Source organism: Gorilla gorilla, chromosome 18 (assembly GCF_029281585.2).
Source record: "Gorilla gorilla gorilla isolate KB3781 chromosome 18, NHGRI_mGorGor1-v2.1_pri, whole genome shotgun sequence".
NCBI classification, from domain to species: Eukaryota; Metazoa; Chordata; class Mammalia; order Primates; family Hominidae; genus Gorilla; species Gorilla gorilla.
Genome location: NC_073242.2, coordinates 114,671,758 through 114,693,655, shown reverse-complemented (window position 1 = coordinate 114,693,655; position 21,898 = coordinate 114,671,758). Strand labels below are relative to the sequence as shown.

Here is a 21,898-nt window from a genome sequence, read left to right as displayed (position 1 = left end):
GAATAAAAATTCAATGAGCTGTACATTTAAGACTTGTGTGCTTTACTGCATGTTAAGTATATGTCAGTTACAAAAGCAAATTGATAATGGCTTATTCAGAGAAAGGAGGGAAGGAAGAAATGGAACTGGCCTCGCAGTGCCAAAGCTGGACAGGCGTTTTACAAGGGTAAGGTAGAATATTAGTGTGGTAGGCAAAATAATGGTTCCCCCAAAGATGTCTACAGCCTAATCCCCAGAACCTATGAGTATATTATTTGGCAAGGGGGCATTAAGTTTGCAGGTGGAAGTAAGGTTGCTAATCAGCTGCCTTTAGGGCTCTCACCTGTAACCCCAGCACTTTGGGAGGCCGAGGTGGGAAGGTAGCTTGAGCCCAGGAGTTAGAGACCAACTTGGGCAACATGATGAAATCCCATCTCTACAAAAACTACAAAAATTAGGCCGGGCATGGTGGCTCATGCCTGTAATTCCAGCACTTTGGGAGGCCAAGGCGGGTGGATCACATGGTCAGGAGTTCAAGACCAGCCTGGCCAATATGGTGAAACCCCGTCCCTACTACGAATATAAAAATTAGCTGGGTGTGGTGGCAGGCACCTGTAGTCTCAGCTACTCCGGAGGCTGAGGCAGGAAAATCGTTTGAATCTGGAAGGTGGAGGTTGTAGTGAGCCAAGATCACGCCACTGCACTCCAGCCTGGGTGACAGAGTGAAACTCTGTCTCAAAATAAAAAAAAAAAAAAAAAGAAAATTAGCCAGGCATGGTGGTGCTTGCCTGTAATCCCAGCTACTCTAGAGACTGAGGTGGGAGAATCATCTCAGCCTGGGAAGTTGAGGCTGCAGTGAGCCATGATGGTACCACTGCACCCTACCCTGGGCGACAGAGTGAGACCCTGTATCAAAAAAATAAATAAAATAGGGAGATTATCCTGGATTACCTGGGCGGGCCCACTATAATCACATGGGTCCTTACATGGGAAAGAGGGAGACAGAAGAGTCAAAACCAGAGAGATGGCCTCATGAGAAGAATCCGACTGGCATTGCTGGCTTTGAAGATGGAAAGGGGTCATGAGCCAAGGAATGCAGCAGCTTCCAGAAGCCAGAAAAGGCAAGACAGTGGACTCTTCCTTAGAGCCTCTCAAAAGGAACACAGCCCTGCTGACACTTTTAGTCCAGGTAAAAACTTCCAGATAAAAACAATATAGGCCAGGCGTGGTGGCTCATCCTGTAATCCCAGCACTTTGGGAGGGCTAGGCAGGCGGATCACTTGAGGTCAGGAGTTCAAGAGTCAGCCTGACCAACATGGTGAAACCCCGTCTCTACTAAAAATACAAAAATTAGCCAGGCACGGTGGCGCAGGCCTGTAATCCCAGCTACTCGGGAGGCTGAGGCAGAAGAATTGCTTGAACCCAAGAAGCGGAGGTTGCAGTGAGCCGAGATCGTGCCACTGCACTCTAGCCTCCATCTCAAAAAAATAAATATATAAAGACATAGATGACAGCTGAGAATTTGGAAATTGATTCTTTAAAGCAACGGTTCTCAAAGTATGGCCCCTGGACCAGCATCATCTGGGAACTTGCTAGAAATGCAGACTCTTGGGCCACATCCCAGATCTACTGAATCAGCAGCTCGGGGGGCAGAGGTAGGGTGGAGCCTAGCAAACTTGTAACAAGCCCCCCAGGTGGTTCTAAGGCTCACTCAAGTTTGAGAAGTACTATGTTAGGTTAACGGTAAGGTTTATGACTGGACAGTGGTTCTTAAAGCATGGCCCCCAGATAAGCAGTATCAGCATCACCTGGGAACTTAGGCAAATCATCAGGCCCCACCCCAGACTCACCGAATTGGAGACTGTGTTTTAACAAGCCCCGCAGGTGCTACTGCTGATGCACGCTAGGTAGAGTTTGAGGACCACTGCCTAAAGCTCTCCCTGCCTGACCACCCCTGGAAAAGCTTCACTCTCAGTAGGTATTTGTACCCTTATTTGTGAAGCCCGCTTCTCGGGATTTAAGGACAATCAGTAGGATACCTACTGACCAATACAGGTCTGGCTTATAGTAGGTGTTCTGTGGGAGTTCGTTAAATGATTAATTTAATACAACTCTGAGGAAATTAGTAAAGTAGATGTGGGATTCGAACCTAAGTCCACCCGCCTCCACTATTGGGACTCAGGGGAGCTTTATTTCCGCTGCCCACGCGTCCCCTGCACGCCCGTTCCCCCTCCTCTCGGGAGGGGGCGCGCCAGGACCCTAAGAGGCCTGGCTGGGAGGTGGGACTTCCTGCCTCCCCAGGAGGCACTTCCGGTCCAAACCGGAAGACCGTGGGTAGCTGTGGCGGGGCTAACCCTTCCGGAGTGCCAAAGCTGGGGTTCTACTTGAGATTTCCCTCGTGGTGCCAGGGTCCGGCGAGCGTCACGCCGAGGCCCATTTTCCAGACGACCACGACGAGGCCGGGGTCACGTAAGTGCACGCACGCGCCCCCTCCGCGCGGACTGGGCGTGTTCGAGGAGTGGACCCGCAGATGTAGGAGGGGAGGGACGCCCCCCATCCCCAGTCCCCGCGGCAGGCTCACGTTTCGCAGTCCCTGGCCTGTCGTTATTGCGGATCCGAGTGAGTTCTGTAGCCTTGGAGGTCTAAAGGGTCCTGGAGAGCCCGCAGCGAGGGCGGGAAGCCGGCCGGGGAAGTCGAGGCTGCCTTGTCTGAGGGCTTTTGTGGGGTCGTGCTCTCCACCAGCGCCCTCCGCCTGTCTAGGATCGTTTCAGGCTATGCGGTTCCAAGAGAAAATATTTTTGTTTCTATTTTATTTTTGAGATAGAACCTTGCTCTGTCACCCAGGCTGGAGTGCTGTGGCATGATCTTGGCTCACTGCAACCTCTGCCTCCCAGATTCAAGCGATTTTCGTGCCCAGCCTCCTCGGTGGCTGCGATTACAGGTGTACACCACCACGCCCGGCTAATTTTTGTATTTTTAGTAGAGACAGGGTTTCACTGTATTGGCCGGACTGGTCTCAAACTTCTGGCCTCAGGTGATCCGCCCGCCTTGGCCTCCCAAAGTGCTGGGATTACAGGCGGGAGCCACCGCACCCGGCCAAAGGGAAACGATTTTTGTTTAGCGAGACTCTAATGCTAGCGTTTGCATTTCGGTGCATGCGAGAGCAGTGGTTCAGAGCTCTGCCTCTGAATCGGATGGGAATCAAGTCTTGGCTGTGGCAGCTAAGAGCTGTTGGACTAAAGTTCTTGCTGAGCCTTCGTTTCCTGAACTCCGTAACAGGGACGGCGATAGAAGAGTGCAGCATTTAGCATGTGCCTGGCAGATAGATGCTGGCGCTTGGTCAGTGAGCGCTGCTGTTATTTTTGCCCCTGTTATTTTTGTTAATTAAAAAGGAGGGATGCTATGGCTGCTCGTACTTCTAGAGGACTGTATTTACCAAAGCCTTGTGATGTAATTTTTTTTTTTCTTGAGATGGAGTTTCGCTCTTGTTGCCCAGGCTACAGTGCAATGGCGCGATCTCAGCTCACCGCAACCTCCGCCTCCCGGCTTCAAGGAATTCTCCTGCCTCAGCCTCCCGAGTAGCTGGGATTACAGGCATGCGCCACCACGCCTGGCTAACTTTGTATTTTTAGTAGAGACCGGGTTTCTCCACATTGGTCAGGCCAGTCTCGAACTCCCGACCTCAGGTGATCCGCCTGCCTCGGCCTCCCAAAGTACTAGGATTACCGGCGAGAGCCACCGCGCCCGGCCCCTTGTGATAGAAATTTATTTTTATTCAACCCATAGTGCATTTTCTGGGAGGCACTGTGCTTGACAGTAGGAAGACGATGCTGAGATGCAGTCCCTGGCTGTGGAGTAACTTGAGCGTCTTGGGGGTGTAGTCTGTAAATGTATGATGACGGTACTTACGAGCTGGGAGAGAGGCTGCCCCTTGCCGTCTTTCTGACTCCCATCTCCACCGCTCTCCACCTCGCTCACTCTGGCTGCCTCATTTTCTCACACACTTCACTGCTCTAGGATTTTCACAGTTGTTGACCGTTAGGCCTGGAACCCTCTTCCCAGTTGCGTACATGGTTCTCTCCTTCACTAGGTTCAGGCTGTGCTCAAACGCCACCTTCTCAACGAGGCTTTTCCTGGCTGGCTTTGCTGAAACCACGCCCTCAGCCCGTTACCAGATCCCCTTCTCCTGGACGGGTGGTTGGCTTTAATACAGTTCTCATTACTGCTTGGCCTTGGGCTGCATATTTTTTTGTTATCTGCTTCCTCAAAGAACATATGCGTCCCATAGTGCACTTTTCACTCCTCAGGAACTCTGGCGCCCCTTACCAGCTTCCAGTCTCTCGAGGTGGCCAGTGTGGTGCTTGGTCCTTGTTTCCAGGATGGACTTCCCCGGCTCCCTCCGCCCTGCGTTGTTTCTGACCGGCCCCCTTGGTCTGAGCGACGTCCCTGACGTCTCTTTCATGTGCAGCTGGCAAGACGCGCTGACTCTGCCAGAGGCCCAGCCCCAGAACTCAGAGGTGAGGATGGAGGCAGGGGCCCTGGCAGCTCCAGGGATATCCCTTCCCTGGGTCCCCCGTCTCACATTCACACCAGTTGACAAGGCCACAGAGTGGTGGCATTCACACGAGTCTGCTGAGACACAGGCTCTGCCACCTCCTCTGGGGTACATGGGCTACCCTGCCGTCCCTAGACGGATGCCCCCACTATGCCGGGTCCCTTATGAGACCCTGAGAATGCTGCCTGAATCAGTCGGTTGACCCCTCCCTTCCTGGAACGGAGAGCTGAGTTGAGCGAGAATAAACAAGTGAACTTTATCCAATGGATAAGGTGTTTACAAAATGTGATCAGAGCTTGGAATGAAAGCAGAAGGATGCTGAAACAGCATAGTAGGGTTGGGAGAGGGGAGGATAGACCTGCAGGGTTGCTGCTGCCTCTGGAGGGACACTGGCCCTTTGCTTGGAATCCTCAGCCGCCTAGTTCCCCTTGGAAACACCCTGTTTGGGAATGAAGCCTGGCAGAGGCAAGTGGGTGAGCAAATAAAAAGAGAGACAGTGGAGCAGAGGCTTGGGGAACGGGGGTCAGGGATGGCCTCCTTACGAGGGAGGGTCTGGCATCAAATTGGGGCTCCTCTGGGAGTCTGGTTTGCTAGCTCTTTTGTCCCCTGAATGTTTGGGCTGAAACATCTCAGGCCAGCCCAGCAAAGGGAGGTGGAGCCGCCTGCCGGGCTCCCAGAGTGACTGCAAGGTCTCCTGAATGGAAGTGAGGTTAAGTGAGATGTGGACCAGCCACTGGTGGCATGAGGGGCTTCCTTCTTTGAGAGCCAGCACAGGTGGAGGTCGGAAACATGAGCTCTGGGGTCAGGCTGCCTGGGTTCACATCCCAGCTCTTCTCTTTACCGGCTCTGTCTTCTGGGGCAAGTGGCAGTGTGCCTCAGTTTCTTCAGCAGTAAAATGACAATGCCAGTCATCCCAACTTCGCAGGATTATTGTGAGGATTGGATGAGTTGATAAGAGATGAATGCCTGCGCACAGCCTGGCCCAGGGAGGGCATTCATCATGATACTGTCCTTGCGATTGTCCTCCCTTCAGAATGGGGCACTGCATGTGACCAAGGACCTGCTGTGGGAGCCGGCAACCCCTGGGCCTCTCCCCATGCTGCCTCCCCTCATCGGTAAGGGTCTCATTCCCCCGGGCTCACTCCACACTGCTCCACCTATTCTTCCCACTGCTCCCGCTCCTGAGACCTTCCTCTCCCTGCTAAGCCTGTGCCTGCTCAGGGCCCTTGGATACCTCCAGTCGCCCAGGGCATCTGGCCGCACTCCTGTGCCCTCCCCAGCCCTTTCCATAACCTCCTTCTCAGATCCCTGGGACCCTGGCCTGACTGCCCGGGACCTGCTTTTCCGCGGAGGGTACCGGTATCGGAAGCGGCCCCGAGTCGTGCTGGATGTTACTGAGCAGGTGAGTGGGCCCACGGGGGACAGTGCTACGTAGCCTGGAGACTGTGCTTAGTGACCTGGCCTCCTCCTCTCCCCAGATCAGCCGGTTCCTCTGGGATCATGGAGACGTAGCCTTTGCGCCCCTGGGGAAGCTGATGCTGGAGAATTTCAAGCTGGAGGGAGCAGGGGTGAGTGGCCCGTGACTCCAGGGGTGGGGACTCCCTGCTGTCCTTCAGGGGTGAACTCGAGGGTGTGTGAGCTTGACAAGGCCTTTCCATGCAGAGCCGCACTAAGAAGAAGACAGTGGTCAGTGTGAAGAAGTTGCTCCAGGACCTCGGTGGACACCAGCCCTGGGGGCAAGTGGCTAATGAGAAAGGAGGAGATGGATAGGCATAGCTGGTGGTGGGGATGTAGGAGGTGCTAGGACGCACATATAGTTTTCCGTCATACCCACTTGCCCCCTGCTCCATGCAGTCTGAGCTGTACTTTCTTATACCAGACTTCCAACTGCAAGTCATCTCAGGGGAAAGCAGATTTACATCTGTGGACTTCAGGCACAGCTGCATCCAGGTGTTCAAATAATGTTCATAGAGCTGTGTCTCTCTTTACTCTCTCGTCCACTTGCCTCTCCCTGCACAGTTCCTAGACAGGCTGTCTCTAGGTAGCAGCAAGATGGCTTATGATCTAAGGAAAGAGCCAGTGTCCTTCCTGAGGCACCAGAAGTCCCAGAAAGGACTTTGGTTGGCTTGGCTTGGTTCTCACACCCATCTGTGAACCAGTCACTGTGGCAAGGGCAATGGAATATCGTTGGTGGCCAGGTCTGGGTCACATGATTGCTTCCGGGGCATGGGAACAGGATGGGGTGGTTTCCCAAAGGAAGAAATTCTAGGTAAATAAGAAATGTGTCCACTGCACTTGGCCTCCTTGGGATGGGACCTGTCCTCCCCTGAGTGCCACTGAGTGATCCTCCTGTTGTTCTCTGGTCCCCAGGTGTCCCTGGGCTTACCTCAGCAACCGACAGCGCCGCTTCTCTATCCTCGGGGGCCCCATCCTGGGCACGTCGGTGGCGAGCCACTTGGCAGAGCTGCTGCATGAGGAGCTGGTGCTGCGGTGGGAGCAGCTGCTTCTGGATGAGGCCTGCACTGGAGGCGCGCTGGCCTGGGTTCCTGGAAGGACACCCCAGTTCGGGCAGCTGGTCTACCCTGCTGGAGGCGCCCTGGACAGGCTGCGTATCCTTTCTTGCGAGACAGGAGATTCTAGCGGGCTCCCCTCTGGTAGAGGAGGTGCTCTTGACATGGTCCAGAGAAGGGCAGGAATTTGGGGGGCTTGCAGTGACCATAGCTCGTGCACTGATCCTTAGTGAGAGGCCCAGATTTCCAAGAGGTCGTTCTGACCCCAGGTGACAATCCCCAATTCCTTGGGAAACCTGGACGCATCCAGCTCCAGGGACCTGTCCGGCAGGTGGTGACATGCACCGTCCAGGGAGAAAGTAAGGCCCTTATATACACTTTCCTCCCTCACTGGCTGACCTGCTACCTGACCCCTGACCCTTTCCATCCCTCCTCAGCTCTGCTGGCCGTCCGCTCTGACTACCACTGTGCCGTGTGGAAGTTTGGTAAACAGTGGCAGCCAACCCTTCTGCAGGCAATGCAGGTGGAGAAAGGGGCCACAGGGATCAGCCTCAGGTGAGGGGGAGTCAGGTCGGTCAGTGAGGAGGGGCTGGGGGCAGGGGTGAGCAGCCCGATGTGAATGCATTCCTGCCCTGTAGCCCTCACCTGCCCGGGGAGCTGGCCATCTGCAGCCGCTCAGGAGCCGTCTGCCTGTGGAGCCCTGAGGATGGGTATTGCCGCTTCCTGTGAAACCCCCTACCCTAACAAACTGAACTCCGCACTGTTTAGCATGTCACGACCCTTGAGCCCCTTCCCCGTCAGCCTGTCCCCCTGCCCATGGCTTGCCTGTCTCCCCAAGGCTGCAGCAAATCTACAAGGACCCTGAGACCCTCGTGTTCCGGGACTCCTCTTCGTGGCGTTGGGCAGACTTCACTGCACACCCTCGGGTGCTGACCGTGGGTGACCGCACCGGAGTGAAGATGCTCGACACTCAGGTATGGGCTGGTGGCAGAGGACCCACCCCGACTGCGGGAGCGGCCGCAGAGCGGTGAGTCCCAGGCTGGCTGCGGCCTGGGCGAGGACAGCGGGGAGGGCTGACCCTGTGTTTATCTTCCAGGGCCCGCCGGGCTGTGGTCTGTTGCTTTTTCGTTTGGGGGCAGAGGCTTCGTGCCAGAAAGGGGAACGTGTCCTGCTTACCCAGTACCTGGGGCACTCCAGCCCCAAATGCCTCCCCCCTACTCTTCATCTCATCTGTACCCAGGTGAGTGGCACACAACACCGCCCCGCCCCACCTCTGCTCTGTCTCAGATGGTCACTAGAGGCTGCTGCTTACCAGCGGCTCTGCTGGGCCCAGACAACCACCCAGCAAAACAAACTCAAACCTGGATGAATCTGTGGCCCAAACACGCAGTGGATCCCACCGTTGGTGCTAACAGGCAGGTGGGGAAGCTCTCCCAGGGCCTTCCCTTAGTAGAGCTTCGAGGTGCAGCCAGGGGTGGAGCAGGGGAGGAGGGGCCTCGGGGTGGGGCTTCCGTGCAGAGCTGGAGAGTTTCTGCCGTGCAGGAGGCGGGGGCTCTGAGGAAGCAGGTCTGTCCTCCACCCGCCCTCCTGGGGACATTCGTAGGCGTTCCTCGAGCACAGGCTCCCGGGTCAGGAGAGTGGGGGTGGCTGCGGGAAGGCCAGGCAGGTTTCTGCTGGCAAGGCTCCCCCACACCTCTTCTGAGCACCCCTTTCCCACTTGTTCTGTCTGTCCACCGGACTGTCGGTCAGAATTGGTGAAGGAAGCGGCACCTGTTCAGGGCTGGCAGGTGAGGTCTGAGAGGCACGTGGAGGCTGATGGGAGATGCTGCTGCCCCTCAGGGCTCTGCACTCACCCGGAGAGCCACATGGGGCCTGGAGGGCCACTACACAGCTCAGCTCCCAAGTTCGGCCACATCCCCCTTCTTTCTCGGGCCCCAGTTCTCTCTCTACCTAGTGGACGAGCGCCTTCCCCTGGTGCCGATGCTGAAGTGGAACCATGGCCTCCCCTCCCCGCTCCTGCTGGCCCGACTGCTGCCTCCGCCCCGGCCCAGCTGCGTGCAGCCCCTGCTCCTTGGAGGCCAGGGTGGGCAGCTGCAGCTGCTGCACCTGGCAGGTGAGGGTCCAGGCTAGGGTGGGCGGTGTGTGGGAGATGGGGCGGTCGGGGCCTGGACAGGGCCCCAGCTGTCTGTCCTTCCTCAGGAGAAGGGGCGTCGGTGCCCCGCCTGGCAGGCCCCCCCCAGTCTCTTCCTTCCAGGACCGACTCCCTCCCTGCATTTCCTCTGCTGGAGCCTAAGATCCAGTGGCGGCTGCAGGAGCGCCTGAAAGCACCGACCATAGGTGTGCTGGGGCGGGGGAGTGAGCTTGGGGGGCGCAATGGAAAACATCCCCTCCCCCCGCTAGGCCCTGGAGGTCATTGTCATTCCCGTCACCAGGTCTGGCTGCCGTCGTCCCGCCCTTGCCCTCAGCGCCCACACCAGGCCTGGTGCTCTTCCAGCTCTCGGCGGCGGGAGATGTCTTCTATCAGCAGCTCCGCCCCCAGGTGGACTCCAGCCTCCGCAGAGATGCTGGGCCTCCTGGCGACACCCAACCTGACTGCCGTGCCCCCACAGCTTCCTGGACCTCCCAGGACACTGCCGGCTGCAGCCAGTGGCTGAAGGCCCTGCTAAAAGTGCCCCTGGCTCCTCCTGTGTGGACAGCACCCACCTTCACCCACCACCAGATGCTGGGCAGCACAGAGCTGCGGAGGGAGGAAGAGGAAGGGCAGCGGCTGGGTGTGCTCCGCAAGGCCATGGCCCGAGGGCGGCTCCTGCTGCAGAGAGACCTAGGCTCCCTCCCTGCGGCAGAGCCACCCCCTGCACCCGAGTCAGGCCTAGAGGACAAGCTCAGTGAGCGCCTGGGGGAAGCCTGGGCAGGCCGAGGGGCTGCCTGGTGGGAGAGGCAGCAGGGCAGGACCTCAGAGCCCGGGAGACAGACCAGGGGGCCCAAGCGCCGGACCCAGCTGTCCAGCAGCTTTTCGCTCAGTGGCCATGTGGATCCCTCAGAGGACACCAGCCCCCCTCATAGCCCTGAGTGGCCACCTGCTGATGCTCTGCCCCTGCCCCCCGTGACCCCGCCCTCCCAGGAGTTGACTCCGGATGCATGCGCCCAGGGCATCCCATCAGAGCAGCGGCAGATGCTCCGTGACTACATGGTCAAGCTACCACCCCAGAGGGACACCCCAGGCTGTGCCGCCACACACGCCCACTCCCAGGCCTCCAGCGTCCGGGCCACTCGCTCCCAGCAGCACACACCCGTCCTATCTGGCTCTCAGCCGCTCCGGAAGAAACCTCGAATGGGCTTCTGAGGACACAAGGTGGGCTGCCCTCAAGCCCCAGAGAGCCCCTCATCCTTCCTCCGGGACCAGATGTGCCTTCCACAGTTGAAACTTGAGAAGCAGAGCTCGCCACCTTCTGGAGTCCACTGTGATAATGAGCCAAGCAATTTGGAGCCAAGTTGAAGGGACAGGGCAGCAAAATACAGTAGTAGTTTCTTTTGTATTTTGTATATTCGCCTGAAGATCATCCCGCAAGGCAGGTTGGAGGTGCCGGTGGGCCTGTGTTGCTGGGATTTTAGTCTGTGCTGGGAGGCAGGGCTCCACTGCGCCTCAGCTGTGGGGGCCTCAGGCAGGTCCCTCAGTTCTCACGCCTTCCTGTCCGGTGAAATGGGGGCCAGTAGTGCTGGCTCCTCGTGTTTGGTGAGGGTGGAGTGAGGCCCCTGCAGAGCTGCTGATGAGGTGGGCACAGCAGCCGTTGGCAGCTGCTGTTTTGGGTTGCTTTGTCAATCTCTGCCCCGGTCTGATGTTTTCTACAGGGAGATGCCTTGGATCCAGGTTCAGGGATTAAATAAACTTGTCAGCTGAAGATGAATTGGAATGGTCACATTTTTTAGGCTGGACAGCGTCCCACCACAGCAACTATCTGACACTGAGCTCATGCAGGGAGATGATGGCTGGTGTTCCTTCTCCCTTGGGACATGGGTCTGGCACCTGTGGGCTCTCGGTAGTGCCCTCTGAGCAGAGGGTCACGGTCATGTCAGCTTGGGGGAATTCTCTGTTGTGCTCACAGACTCCCCCCTTTCTTTCCTCCCTCCCCTTCTCATTTTGATGTCTAAAGCATCAAGTCCCTCTTCCTCGGAGTTTCTCTAGCTGCAGTGGAAGATTCTGTTTTCCTGTGGGGAAAATGCTCACTTGAGATGTTGCAGGGACCCGGGTCTGTCTGGTTTCTGATGACATAGTAAGAGAAAGGTCTTTTTTCAGGGTGGCTGGTGAAAGGAATTGCATGTGACTCACACAAACAGGAGCTAGCCCAATCATACAGTGACTCACGTGGGTGTTAAAATGTTTATCATGCCTAAAGGAGACATTTATAATTAAACCATTTATGCTACATATAACTGGGGAAAACTATGATGCTTTCGGTGCTGGGAATGCAGTGAGGTCCCACGTGGGCAGAGCTTGGCTGGACTGGGCAACTCCGACACACATCTCTGGGGGTGTGGCGGTGCTCTCAGTCGGCACTGTGGAAGGAAGGGTGACCTGTGCTTTCTCCCTGTCACTGTGACTCCAAGGACAAGGGGGCAGCCTTGGGGTTCAGTCCAGGCCAAATTCAGTGTCCTCAACTGGGCGTGGTGGCTCACACCTGTAATCCCAGCACTTTGGGAGGCCGAGGCAAACAGATCACCTGAGGTCAGGAGTTCGAGACCAGCCTGGTCAACATGGTGAAACCCCATCTCTACTAAAAATACAAAGATTAGCCGGGCGTGGTGGCAGGCCCCTATAATCCCAGCTACTGGGGAGGCTGAGGCAGGAAAATCCCTTGACGGGTGCCTGTAATCCCAGCTACTTCAGAGGCGGAGGCAGGAGAATTGCTTGAACCTAGGAGGCAGAGGTTGCAGTGAGCCAAGATCACATGACTACATTCCAGCCTAGGCCACGGTGCGAGACTGTCTCAAACAAAACAAACAAAAACAAATTATTCAACGTCCTCCAGGCCTGCCCCCGCCCGAGGCTGCACGGGCTCCAGCTCGGACTGCACTTTTCTGTGCTGGTTCCTAGAGTGGAAGAGAAGGCCACTCAGTGTTCCCGAGAAATGCACTCAGGCCCCTCCCTGCTTCCTGCCTGCAAGTCTGGAGTCAGCCAGGCAGCTGTCTTCAGAAAAAAGCCTGGCCACCGATGCGTGCTCGATGAGAGTAGCACGGTCTGGGCTCCACACAGCCCCCAATTTGGGATTGCACCTGAAGGCAGATGCTGAATGAAAAAACAGTCCCAGCTTGCTTGTTCTCAGCACTAACCAGCTGTTCCCCAAAACCGCATCTGCCAGGCACATGTGCCAGCCTGCAGTATGAGGGAAGGCCCCGGTACATTCAGCATGTTTTTCTGGGTCTTCTGCAGCCAGGCCTCTGGCTGCCGTCCCTGCCTGGTGTCCCTTTGCCCCTTGGCCTTCCCTGCCTTGAAGGCCACTAGGACTGGCCTGTGATTCACCCGGGCCTGGGTCACTGTGAAGCAGCCATGCCCTTGTGTGGCTGTCACCTCACTTGCCCCACACTCCCCAGCAGTGGTGTTGGTGGTCCCCTCCAAAAGCCGTGGTCTAGAAAGGCTGAGGCCAGGGATGGTGACGAGGGGGTGGAAATGCAGGGTCATTAGGCCCCCGCCCCAGGAGATCTGCGTGACCACAGGGGGCTTGTGACCCCCACACACAGTCAGACTCGGCTGCCCAAGAGGAGGCTGGCTCGGTGGCTTCCTGGCCCAGGCTGGCTACCAGCAAGTGGCAGCTTCGGAGCCGTGAACTCAGGAATGGGACCTTCAGAGGATCTGTGTGGTCTGTCCTGGGTGTCCCCTCCAGCAACATGAAAGCTCAGGGTAAGGCTGAGTGACTGCCCTGCCCCACCCATCCCAGGCCGGGGAGCCAACATTGCCTCCACGGTGCTCTCGGCCCCACGCTCTTACCCGGAGAAGAGGCTGCAAGGAAGTCGGTGTCCCTGTCTCCACTGGAAGTGAGTGGTGCAGCATCTCTTTGGCAGGTGGGGGGCATCAGTGTCTGGCCAGAGGGGTCCTCGTCGCTGAGCTCCTGGATCAGGGGTCTTGGGGACTTGGTGTCTTGTTTTCGGATTTCCAAGTCCCTCTTAGCTTCTTTTTTAAAGATGTCTGTGAAGGGCACCCGAGCCGCCTTTGAGGTGTCTTTAGAGACTGCAAATATATTTGACAGAGTGTCTGTGGGCAGGTTTTCCAGCACAGGGAGTGACATGTAGTCCAGTTCAGGGTCACTGTCATCACTCAAGCTCGAGATCACCTCAATCTTCGGAAAGCACATATTCTATTTACAGAAGAAAAGGTGTCTGAAAGTTTCTGTTTTCACAACAGAATCGCTCTACAATGCACCATGCCAGTTCTGCTTTTTCACCCAATGTCACAAACTATTCTGTTGCCACATCCAAGAAAGGCCCAAGGGAACACAGGACTCTGAAAGTTAGGCCTGGGGGTGGCCACTCCCTGGGCACAGCTCGTGTCTATGCCCTTCTCTCTGGCCTCTGCTCCCCCAGCCACTGGCTATTCCTCACCCTCCTGGTACCTGAGAGGGCACAACCCTGAACCCTGGGCTCTGCTTGGCATGCCCCTGAACCCCGTTTCCTTCACAGACTCTCTGGGACTTAGCTCCTTGGACAGCAGCCCCCCCGCCCCCCCCCACAGTAACTGTGTCTGTTTTCTTTGCTGCTGAGCTCATGCACAGAGATGATAGCTGATGCCTCCTTCTCCCTCAGGGTACGGGTCTGGCACGTGTGGGCTCCTGGTAATGCCAGTAATGGCCTCTGGGTAGAGTAGGGTCACGTCATTCTGAGAGAATTCCCCATTGTGCCTCACAGACTCACCCCTTTCTTTCCTCTCTCCTGTTTTCATTTCCTTCCCCTATATTCAGACAGACATTCATAGGATGGACATAGAAATACATCTTAATGACAGAAAGTACTTTCAGGTAACTATGCACTGTACTCAGCTGTTACAAACCAGCAATAGATTTTCAAGCGGTTCATCATTAAATCTTAAAGAAATGAACAAGAACAAATGGCATTTCCTTCAGCAAGGTGAAAATATGGGGGATGTGGGCTGGGTGCGGTGGCTTACGCCTGTAATCCCAACGCTTTGGAAGGCTGAGGCGGGTGGATCACTTGAGGTCAGGAGTTCGAGACCAGCCTGGCCAACATGGCGAAACCCCATCTCAACTAAAAATACAAAAATTAGCTGGGCGTGGTGGCACATGCCTGTAATCCCAGCTACTTGGGAGGCTGAGACAGGATAATTGCTTGAACCCAGGAGGTGGAGGTTGCAGTGAGCCAAGAACACACTACTGCACTGCAGCCTGGGTGACAGAGCCAGACTCTGCCTGAAAAGAAAAGAAAAGAAAAAGAATATGGGGGATTCAATGCTTTATGCACAGGGAACCTTTTACTTTCAAGTTTAGGAGAGAAACGGTAACGACAAGAACGAAGGTGGAATTAAGCTGCCTGTGGGAAAATGGTTTCTAATGACCTTAACCTGGTCTTCCAGAGATTTGCCTGTTTCATCATCTTCTTCCAAGTCAGGTAGGTCCTAAAAGAGCAAGTGAGCCGCACATCACCAGGGAGGTACACGCACTGTCAACGTTCTGATAGGCACGATAAAGGCAAACACGCAGTCAACCCAGCCTTAGTTACAGTTACTCAAATCACTCAGGTGACTCCCCTGCCTGTTCCCCACCAAAAGGAACTCTAGATACACACAAAGCAAGCGTTGCCACCTCAGGTGTCTGGATCTAATAAATGAAAGGGAACTTGCAAGGTGTGACGTGTTTAAAGAATTTCCACATCTTTTTTCTGCTTTTTTATTAAGAGACACAGCCAGTTCATCTTGGGGGAAATAATGGGACCCAAACCAAATGCACCTCTGTACAAACTAGTCCGAAAACTCTATGTGGTATAAAAGTAATATATTTTGTACCTCCCCAAAACTTGTAGGACTTTTTTGTTTCGTATTGTGGGTGTTTGTTCGGTATCTTTGTCCATAACAACCAGTGTGTGGTTGGGAAGGCAGCATAGTGTGTGGTTGGATGCATGAACTGGAGCCACGGTGCCTAGGTTGTTACTCCCCCACCACCATTTTCTAGCTGTGTGGCTTTGGGCAAGTTGCCTAACCTCTCTGTTTCTCATTTTCCTCATCTGGGAAATTGGGATGATAATAGTATGTACCACTTAGAGTTGTAGGAAGGGTTACATCAATCAATACAAGTCATGCTTAGAATGGTGTCACCCATATAATAAGAAACCAATTAATATTAGCTATTAGTGTTGTAGTTATCTATATGCTCAGTTCTCAAATGTGAGAGATAAATTGCCCAATTATGTCTCTTTCTTTTTCTTTTTTTTGAGACAGTCTCGCTGTGTTGCCCAGGCTGGAGTGCAGTGGTGAGATCTTGGCTCACTGCAACCTCCGCCTCCCAGGTTCAAGCAGTTCTCCTGCCTCAGCCTCCCGAGTAGCTGGGATTATAGGCACCTGCCACCACGCCCAGCTAATTTTATTTTTTTTATTTTTTATGTTTTTGTATTTTTAGTAGAGATGGGGTTTCACCATGTTGGCCAGGCTGGTCTCAAGCTCCTGGCTTCATGTGATCCACCCACCTTGGCCTCCCAAAGTGCTGGGATTACAGGTGTAAGCCTCCACACCTGGCCTTTGTTTCTTTTTTTTACATAGCTCCAGAAAACTAGAAACCCACTGTGAATTCTGACCGTGATCACTTTAACTCTTTTTTTTTTTTTTTTTGAGATGGAGTCTCGCTCTGTCGCCCAGGTTGGAGTGCAGTGGCGTGATCTCGGCTCACTGCAAGCTCCACCTCCCAGGTTCCTGCCATTCTCCTGCCTCAGCCTCCCAAGTAGCCGGGACTACAGGTGCCCATCACCACGCCTGGCTAATTTTTTTCTATTTTTAGTAGAGACGGGTTTTCACCATGTTAGCCAGGATGGTCTCGATCTCCTGACCTCGTGATCCACCCACCTCGGCCTCCCAAAGTGCTGGGATTACAGGCGTAAGCCACCATGCCTGGCCGATCACTTTAACTCCTACTGGGCCATGTGAAATTCTGAAGTTTGGACATTAGAAACGCCAGTTTAGAAGAAGTTTAACAAGGAAGTGGGCAGGGGACCACCTCTCCAAGGTATAAGGTCAGAGGTACCCAGAAATGCCTCTCCTATTCGTGCGCCATCAAAGGACAGTTCTTGGGGGGTTGTAAGACAATGTGTGAATTCCCATGGTACCATTCTTGTGGGCCTAAGCATTTGAGACTGTCATCAAAATGGGAAGAGCTTCAGGGAAGAGTGACAGGCAAGGCTGCAATCAAACATTCACTCAAGGGGATGGGACACTGAACCGTCACACCTCCATGAGCCAGAAGGCCAGTGAGAGCCTAAGCTACCTGCTGGGCGGTGTCCACGGAGGGGGGAAAAGATACAATGTATAAAGATACAATGTAACTGATGATACAATGTAACTCTCACCACGAATTTGGATAAGGCAACTAGTCAGAACCACTTAGCAAGATAGCTTCTTTGGCAAAAAGGAATCAAGAGTTTGGTAGACATGGTTCAAGGGTAGCGATTTGGGTCAGAGCTCCCCAGACTTGAGCATGCATGTGCACGAATCACCTAGGGCAGTGCATGAAAGTTGGATTCTGATCAGTGGGCCTGGGGTGAGGCCTGGGAGTCTGCATTTCTAACCAGCGCCCCAGCAATGCCAGGCCTGCCGGCCCAAGGACCACACTTGGGGTATCGAGGGTCTCCAAAGTCTGCATCTGATTACCTATTTTACTAACAGTAAAACTGATACTTATCTCCAAGATTAAATACTTCACGTACATCAATGCAAAATGTCTCCTTTGTCTCCAGTCTAATGGTTTCTAAATCTTCCGTTCTCGTTCCATCAAGTTCTGTAACGAATACACCCTCAGTGGCCACAGCCTGGGGAGTCGGCTCTAAAGAGCAACAACAAGTCTTGGAGTTAGTTTAACACACAGCGGGCAGATGGACGAGCCCACGGTGAAGATGGGCTCCCAAGGGCCGGGCTCGGTGGCTCATGCCTATAATCCCAACACTTTGGGGGGCCAAGGTGGGCGGATCACGAGGTCAGAAGTTTGAGTCCAGCCTGGCCAACACAGTGAAACCCCCGTCTCTATTAAAAATGCAAAAATCAGCCAGGTGTGGTGTCGGGCGCCTGTAGTCTCAGCTACTTGGGAGGCTGAGGCAGGAGAATCGCTTGAACCCGGGAGGGGGAGGTTGCAATGAGCCGAGATTGTGCCACTGCACTCCAGCCTGGGTGACAGAGCGAGATTTCATCTCAAAAAAAAAAAAAAAGACAAAAACCCTCCTCAGGCCCAAAGGCCAGCCTCCATGACAAACGCGGCAGCTCACGACAGGCTTCTGTCTGCTGGAAAAAGAACGGAACGGCTGCCCTTTTCTGTAATCTGGAGGCGAACCCATGAGATGAAGAGCACCGGCCAGGAGTCAAAGCAGCAGCCGCAGGAATCTTGGAAATGGCAGCCGACTGCAGGGTGACAAGGGATGCCAGCAGGGGCGACTCGCTCAGAGACGGAGGGGCAGGCTTCACAGCCCACCGCCAGCCTGTCCCTCAGCCAGGCACACATCCCTCCTGCTGCACCAGGGTCAGGGCTTGTGCAGTTTCATAACTGTGAGATCGCCTGAGGAATGTGGAATCGCAAGGAGCCCCTTCCTCATCCAGGCCCCTACTTTTCCTTTTTATTTACTTATTTTTATTTTGTTGATACAGGGTCTCACTCTGTCACCCCGGCTGGAGTGCAGTGGTGCAATCTCAGCTCACTGCAGCCTCGACCTCCCCTCCCCTTCCCCTCCCACCTCAGCCTCCCAAGTAGCTGGGACTACAAGTGGTCACCACTATGCCCAGCTAATTTATTGTTTTTTGTAGAGGCTTGGGGGTTGCGGGGAAGGGGGCTTCTCACTATGTTGGCCAGGCTGGTCTCGAACTCCTGGCCTCAAGCAATCTGCCTGCCTCGGCCTCCCACAGTGCTGGGATTACATGTGTGAGCCACCTCGCAAGGCCTGCCCCTACTTTTCCCCTGGGCTGTATCCTTGGGTCCTGTGCTCTCATCCCTCCATTGCTCTCGGGGCTTCGTTTATGTCAGAGATGAATGGCCTACCTTTCACCACTAAAAAGTTACCGTTCAGCCATGTCAAATACATACTGGATTTTGACGACTTAATTTTTGAAAAAAGTAAAATAGCTCATTGATAATTTTTATATTGATTCCATGTTAACATGATTATATTTTTTATATATTGCGTTAAATCAAATATGTCATTAATAGTTTTACTGTTTTTTACTTTTTAATTAATTAATTAATTAATTAATTTTTGAGGGAGGGTCTCACTCTGTCACCCAGGCTGGAGTGCAGTGGCGCAATCTTGGCTCACTGCAGCCTCAACCTCTGGGGCTCAAGCAAGCCTCTTGCCTCAGCCTCCTGAGTAGCTGGGACTACAGGGGCACACCACCATTCCCAGCTAATTTTTGTAGTTTTGGTAGGGATGAGGTCTCACTATGTTTCTGAGGCTGGTCTGAAACTCCTGGCCTCGATCAATCCTTCTGCCTTGGCCTCCCAAAGTTCCTTTTACTTTTTTAAATAGAGCTATTAGAGAATCTAGTAGTGGCTCCTGTTCCATTTCTGTTGGGCAGCCCTGTTCTAGAAAACAAGATAACTAGTGTCCATTATCTTCTAGAAACAGCAATACAGAAGAAGTGAAACTCAGGCCCCAGGTCCCACAGAGACGTGAGTCGAAGGCTGGGGCTCCCTGAGAGGCGTGTGTGTCTGTGTGTGTTTCTCCGCTCACATTACCTTCCCTGGCAGCTCCCCGGGGCGGGGGTGGTGGGGCCTCAGCTGGGAGGGTCCCCTCTGGCTCTCGATCTCCATCCTCTCCTTTAACCTTCACAGGCAGTGACAGTAGCAGGGTCTCAGCTGGGAGGGTCACCTCTGGCTCTTGATCTCCGTCCTCTCCTTTAACCTCCACAGGTGGCGGGGGTGGTGGGGTCTCAGCTGGGAGGGTCCCCTCTGGCTCTCGACCTCCATCCTCTCCTTGAGCCTCCACAGGCGGCTCCTCTCCACTTGGCTTTTCCGGGCAGAGCTCGTCCTTAGCCTCAAAGCTTTCCTTAACAAATAGCTCCATCTTCTGCCTTGTTTCTCTGTCCCCGGGAGGCTCCTCCTTGCCTTCCGCACTGACGGGCACATTCTCACCATCATCTGAAGATGTCATCTCCCCTAATGGCAGAAAATGCAAAGGTGAATGTGGGAGTGGGAGGACAAGGGTGTTTGTGGGTACATCAAGGGCTCACAGCAAACTTCTGAGACCAGGGAAAAGGTCAGGAACACAGTTAAAAAAGTGTCCTCGAGGGGCTGGGCGTGGTGGCTTGTGCCTGTAATCCCAGCACTTTGGGAGGCCGAGGAGGGTGGATCACTTGAGGCCAGGAGTTCAAAACCAGGCTGGCCAACATGACGAAACCCCATCTCCACTAAAAATACAAAAAATTAGCAGGATGTGGTGGCACGCGCCTGTAGCCCCAGCTACTCAAGAGGCTGAGGCAGGAGAATCGCTTGAACCTGGGGGGTGGAGGCTGCAATGAGCCAAGATCGCGCCACTGCACTCCAGCCTGGGAGACAGAGCGAGACTCTGTCTCCAAAAAAAATAATAAATAAATAAGGAACATAGTTTAAAAAGTGTCCTCGAGGGGCTGGGCATGGTAGCTCATACTTGTAATCCCAGCATTTTGGGAGGCCCAGGCTCATTTGTCATCAGGAGTTCAAAACCAGCCTGACAAACATGGTGAAACCTCATCTCTACTGAAAAAAAAATACAAAAAAAAATAATAGCTGGGCAGGGTGGCACATGCCTATAATCCCAGCTACTAGAGAGACTGAGGCAGGAGAAGCGCTTGAACCCAGGAGACAGAGGTTGCAGTGAGTCACCGCATTCTAGTCTGGGTGATGAAGTGAGACTCTCTAAAAAAAAAAAAAAAAAAGTATCCTTGAGTGATGTTCATTAGTGTTATTTATAATGGATAATAATGGGAGCCAAATGCCCACGGAAGGCACTGCCAAGCACAGCCCTTTAATGGAACAGGTCACAGCCATCAAGAAAATAGAACGCAGGCAGTTCTTAGGAGATGCACGCTGAAGCACCGGGGGTTTAAGGGCTGTGACGTTTGCCTTTATCTTCAAATGGTTCAGGGGAAAAGCAAAGTTGTGTGTGTGTGTGTGTGTGTGTGTGTATGTGGCAAATGTGTAGCAAATTATGAAAAACCACAGAATCTATTAATAAATGCAGACATACAGCTATCCGTTTTACTATTCTTCTAGCTTTTCTGAAAATTTTTAACATTTCAAAACAAAAAGTTAGGAAAAGACAAAATATATGTAGTAAGAAAATGTCTATTTTATGGAAAATAGTTATGGTATGCTAATTCAAAAGACTAGACAGGAAGCAACATATTTCTGCCATTTTTATATAACAATGTATGTGTGGCCAGGTGCAGTGGCTCACGTCTGTAATCCCAGCACTTTGGGAGGCCGAGGCGGGAGGACTGCTTGAGGCAAGGAGTTCGAGACCAGCTTGGCCAACATAGCAAGGCCCTGTCTCTAAAAAATAAAAATAAAAATATTAGTCAAAGGTGTTCACACCTTAATCTCAGAATATGAATATGTTACCTTACACGGACAAAGGAACTGTGCAGATGTGATTAGGATCTAGAACCCTGAGATCAGGAAATTGTCCTGGGTTATCCAGGCAGGTTCAAAAGAATCACAAGAGCCCTCAGAATAGGGAGGCAGGAGCGTCAGAGTCAGAACGAGGCTGGAAGATGCCACACTGCTGGCATGGAAGTTGGAAGAAGGGGCCACGAGCCAGGGAACGCAGGCGGCCTCTAGGAGGTGAGAAAGGCAAGGAAGCGGGTTCTCCCCTGGGGCCCCCAGAAGGAGCACAACCCTGAGACACCTCGATTTTAGCTCAGTGAAACCCATTTTGGGCTTCTGACCCACAGAACTGCAATAGGGTAAAACAGATTTGTGGGGTTTTGTTTTTTTTTTGAGATGGAGTTTCGCTCTTGTCGCCCAGGGTGGAGTGCAATGGTGCAATCTCGGCTCGCCGCAACCTCTGCCTCCCGGGTTCAAGCAATTCTCCTGCCTCAGCCTCCCAAGTAGCTGGGATTATAGGCATGTGCCACCACACCCAGCTAATTTTTTCTATTTTTAGTAGAGACGGGGTTTCTCCATGTTGTTCAGGCTGGTCTCCAACTCCTTACCTCAGGTGATCCACCCGCCTCAGCCTCCCAAAGTGCTGGGATTACAGGCGTGAGCCACCGCACCTGGCCAGATTTGTATTCTTTTAAGCCACTAATTTTGTGGTAATTTGTTGTGGCAGCTGTGAAATTACAAGATACATAGATCTCTGAAACAGAGCTCCTAAAACCCCTGTACATAGGGGTGCTAGGAGGCTCTTTTGTTCTAATATTTGGTCTTCAACGCCAGTTTCCTGACACAGAGCTCCTAAGACCTGCATCCAGAGTGACAGGCCTATCTTTTGTTCGAATGGGGCGGCTCTTGGGGGTGGGGTGGCTTCTGGAGCACAGAGACCAAGCCATGATGAGAGGCTTGGCGCTTTCAGCTGGGGCTTCAGAGAGGGCAAAGGGGCTGGAAATGGAGTTAATCATCCATCATGCCCACGTGCTGGAGCTTCTGGAAAACCCCCTAAACTGTGGGGTTCAGAGAGCTTCCAA

The 21,898-nt window shown here is 53.7% G+C and overlaps 2 protein-coding genes across 30 annotated transcripts in view; one reads left to right on the top strand and one right to left on the bottom strand.

Moving 5' to 3' along the window:
* Positions 1-2,282: 2,282 nt before the first annotated feature.
* Positions 2,283-10,949, top strand: TAF1C (TATA-box binding protein associated factor, RNA polymerase I subunit C). Of its 25 annotated transcripts, none has more exons than XM_063700367.1 (17): positions 2,306-2,448; positions 3,476-3,665; positions 3,766-3,869; positions 4,358-4,496; positions 5,568-5,649; positions 5,839-5,936; positions 6,013-6,102; positions 6,197-6,270; positions 6,905-7,143; positions 7,287-7,403; positions 7,482-7,599; positions 7,683-7,754; positions 7,883-8,018; positions 8,141-8,284; positions 8,983-9,157; positions 9,244-9,381; positions 9,477-10,949. In XM_063700367.1, coding segments are annotated over exons 3-17 (2,535 nt in total). In that variant the 5' UTR covers positions 2,306-2,448; positions 3,476-3,665; positions 3,766-3,867; the 3' UTR covers positions 10,388-10,949. The 25 variants fall into 25 exon arrangements, with proteins under 25 accessions (XP_055222632.2, XP_055222627.2, XP_055222628.2 ...); XM_055366656.2 differs by having other exon boundaries at positions 4,287-4,496; XM_055366652.2 differs by lacking the exon at positions 3,476-3,665 and having other exon boundaries at positions 2,286-2,448.
* A 459-nt stretch (positions 10,950-11,408) lies between these two features.
* The window catches only part of DNAAF1 (dynein axonemal assembly factor 1), a 32,665-nt gene continuing 22,175 nt past the window's right edge, over positions 11,409-21,898 (bottom strand). The window contains exons 8-12 of one of the 5 annotated variants that reach the window (XR_010131605.1): positions 18,969-19,388; positions 16,960-17,075; positions 14,606-14,665; positions 13,028-13,267; positions 11,409-11,598 (exon numbers count right to left, since the gene is read on the bottom strand). Coding sequence is in view for 3 of the 5 variants with exons in the window: in XM_019012475.4 (XP_018868020.4) it covers positions 11,486-11,598; positions 13,028-13,394; positions 14,606-14,665; positions 16,960-17,075; positions 18,969-19,388 (1,076 nt within the window). In the remaining 2 variants the exon portion in view is untranslated. Of the gene's footprint in view, positions 11,599-13,027; positions 13,395-14,605; positions 14,666-16,959; positions 17,076-18,968; positions 19,389-21,898 lie in introns of all 5 variants that reach the window. The other 4 variants (XR_010131606.1, XM_019012476.4, XM_019012475.4 and 1 more) reach the window with 4 other exon arrangements.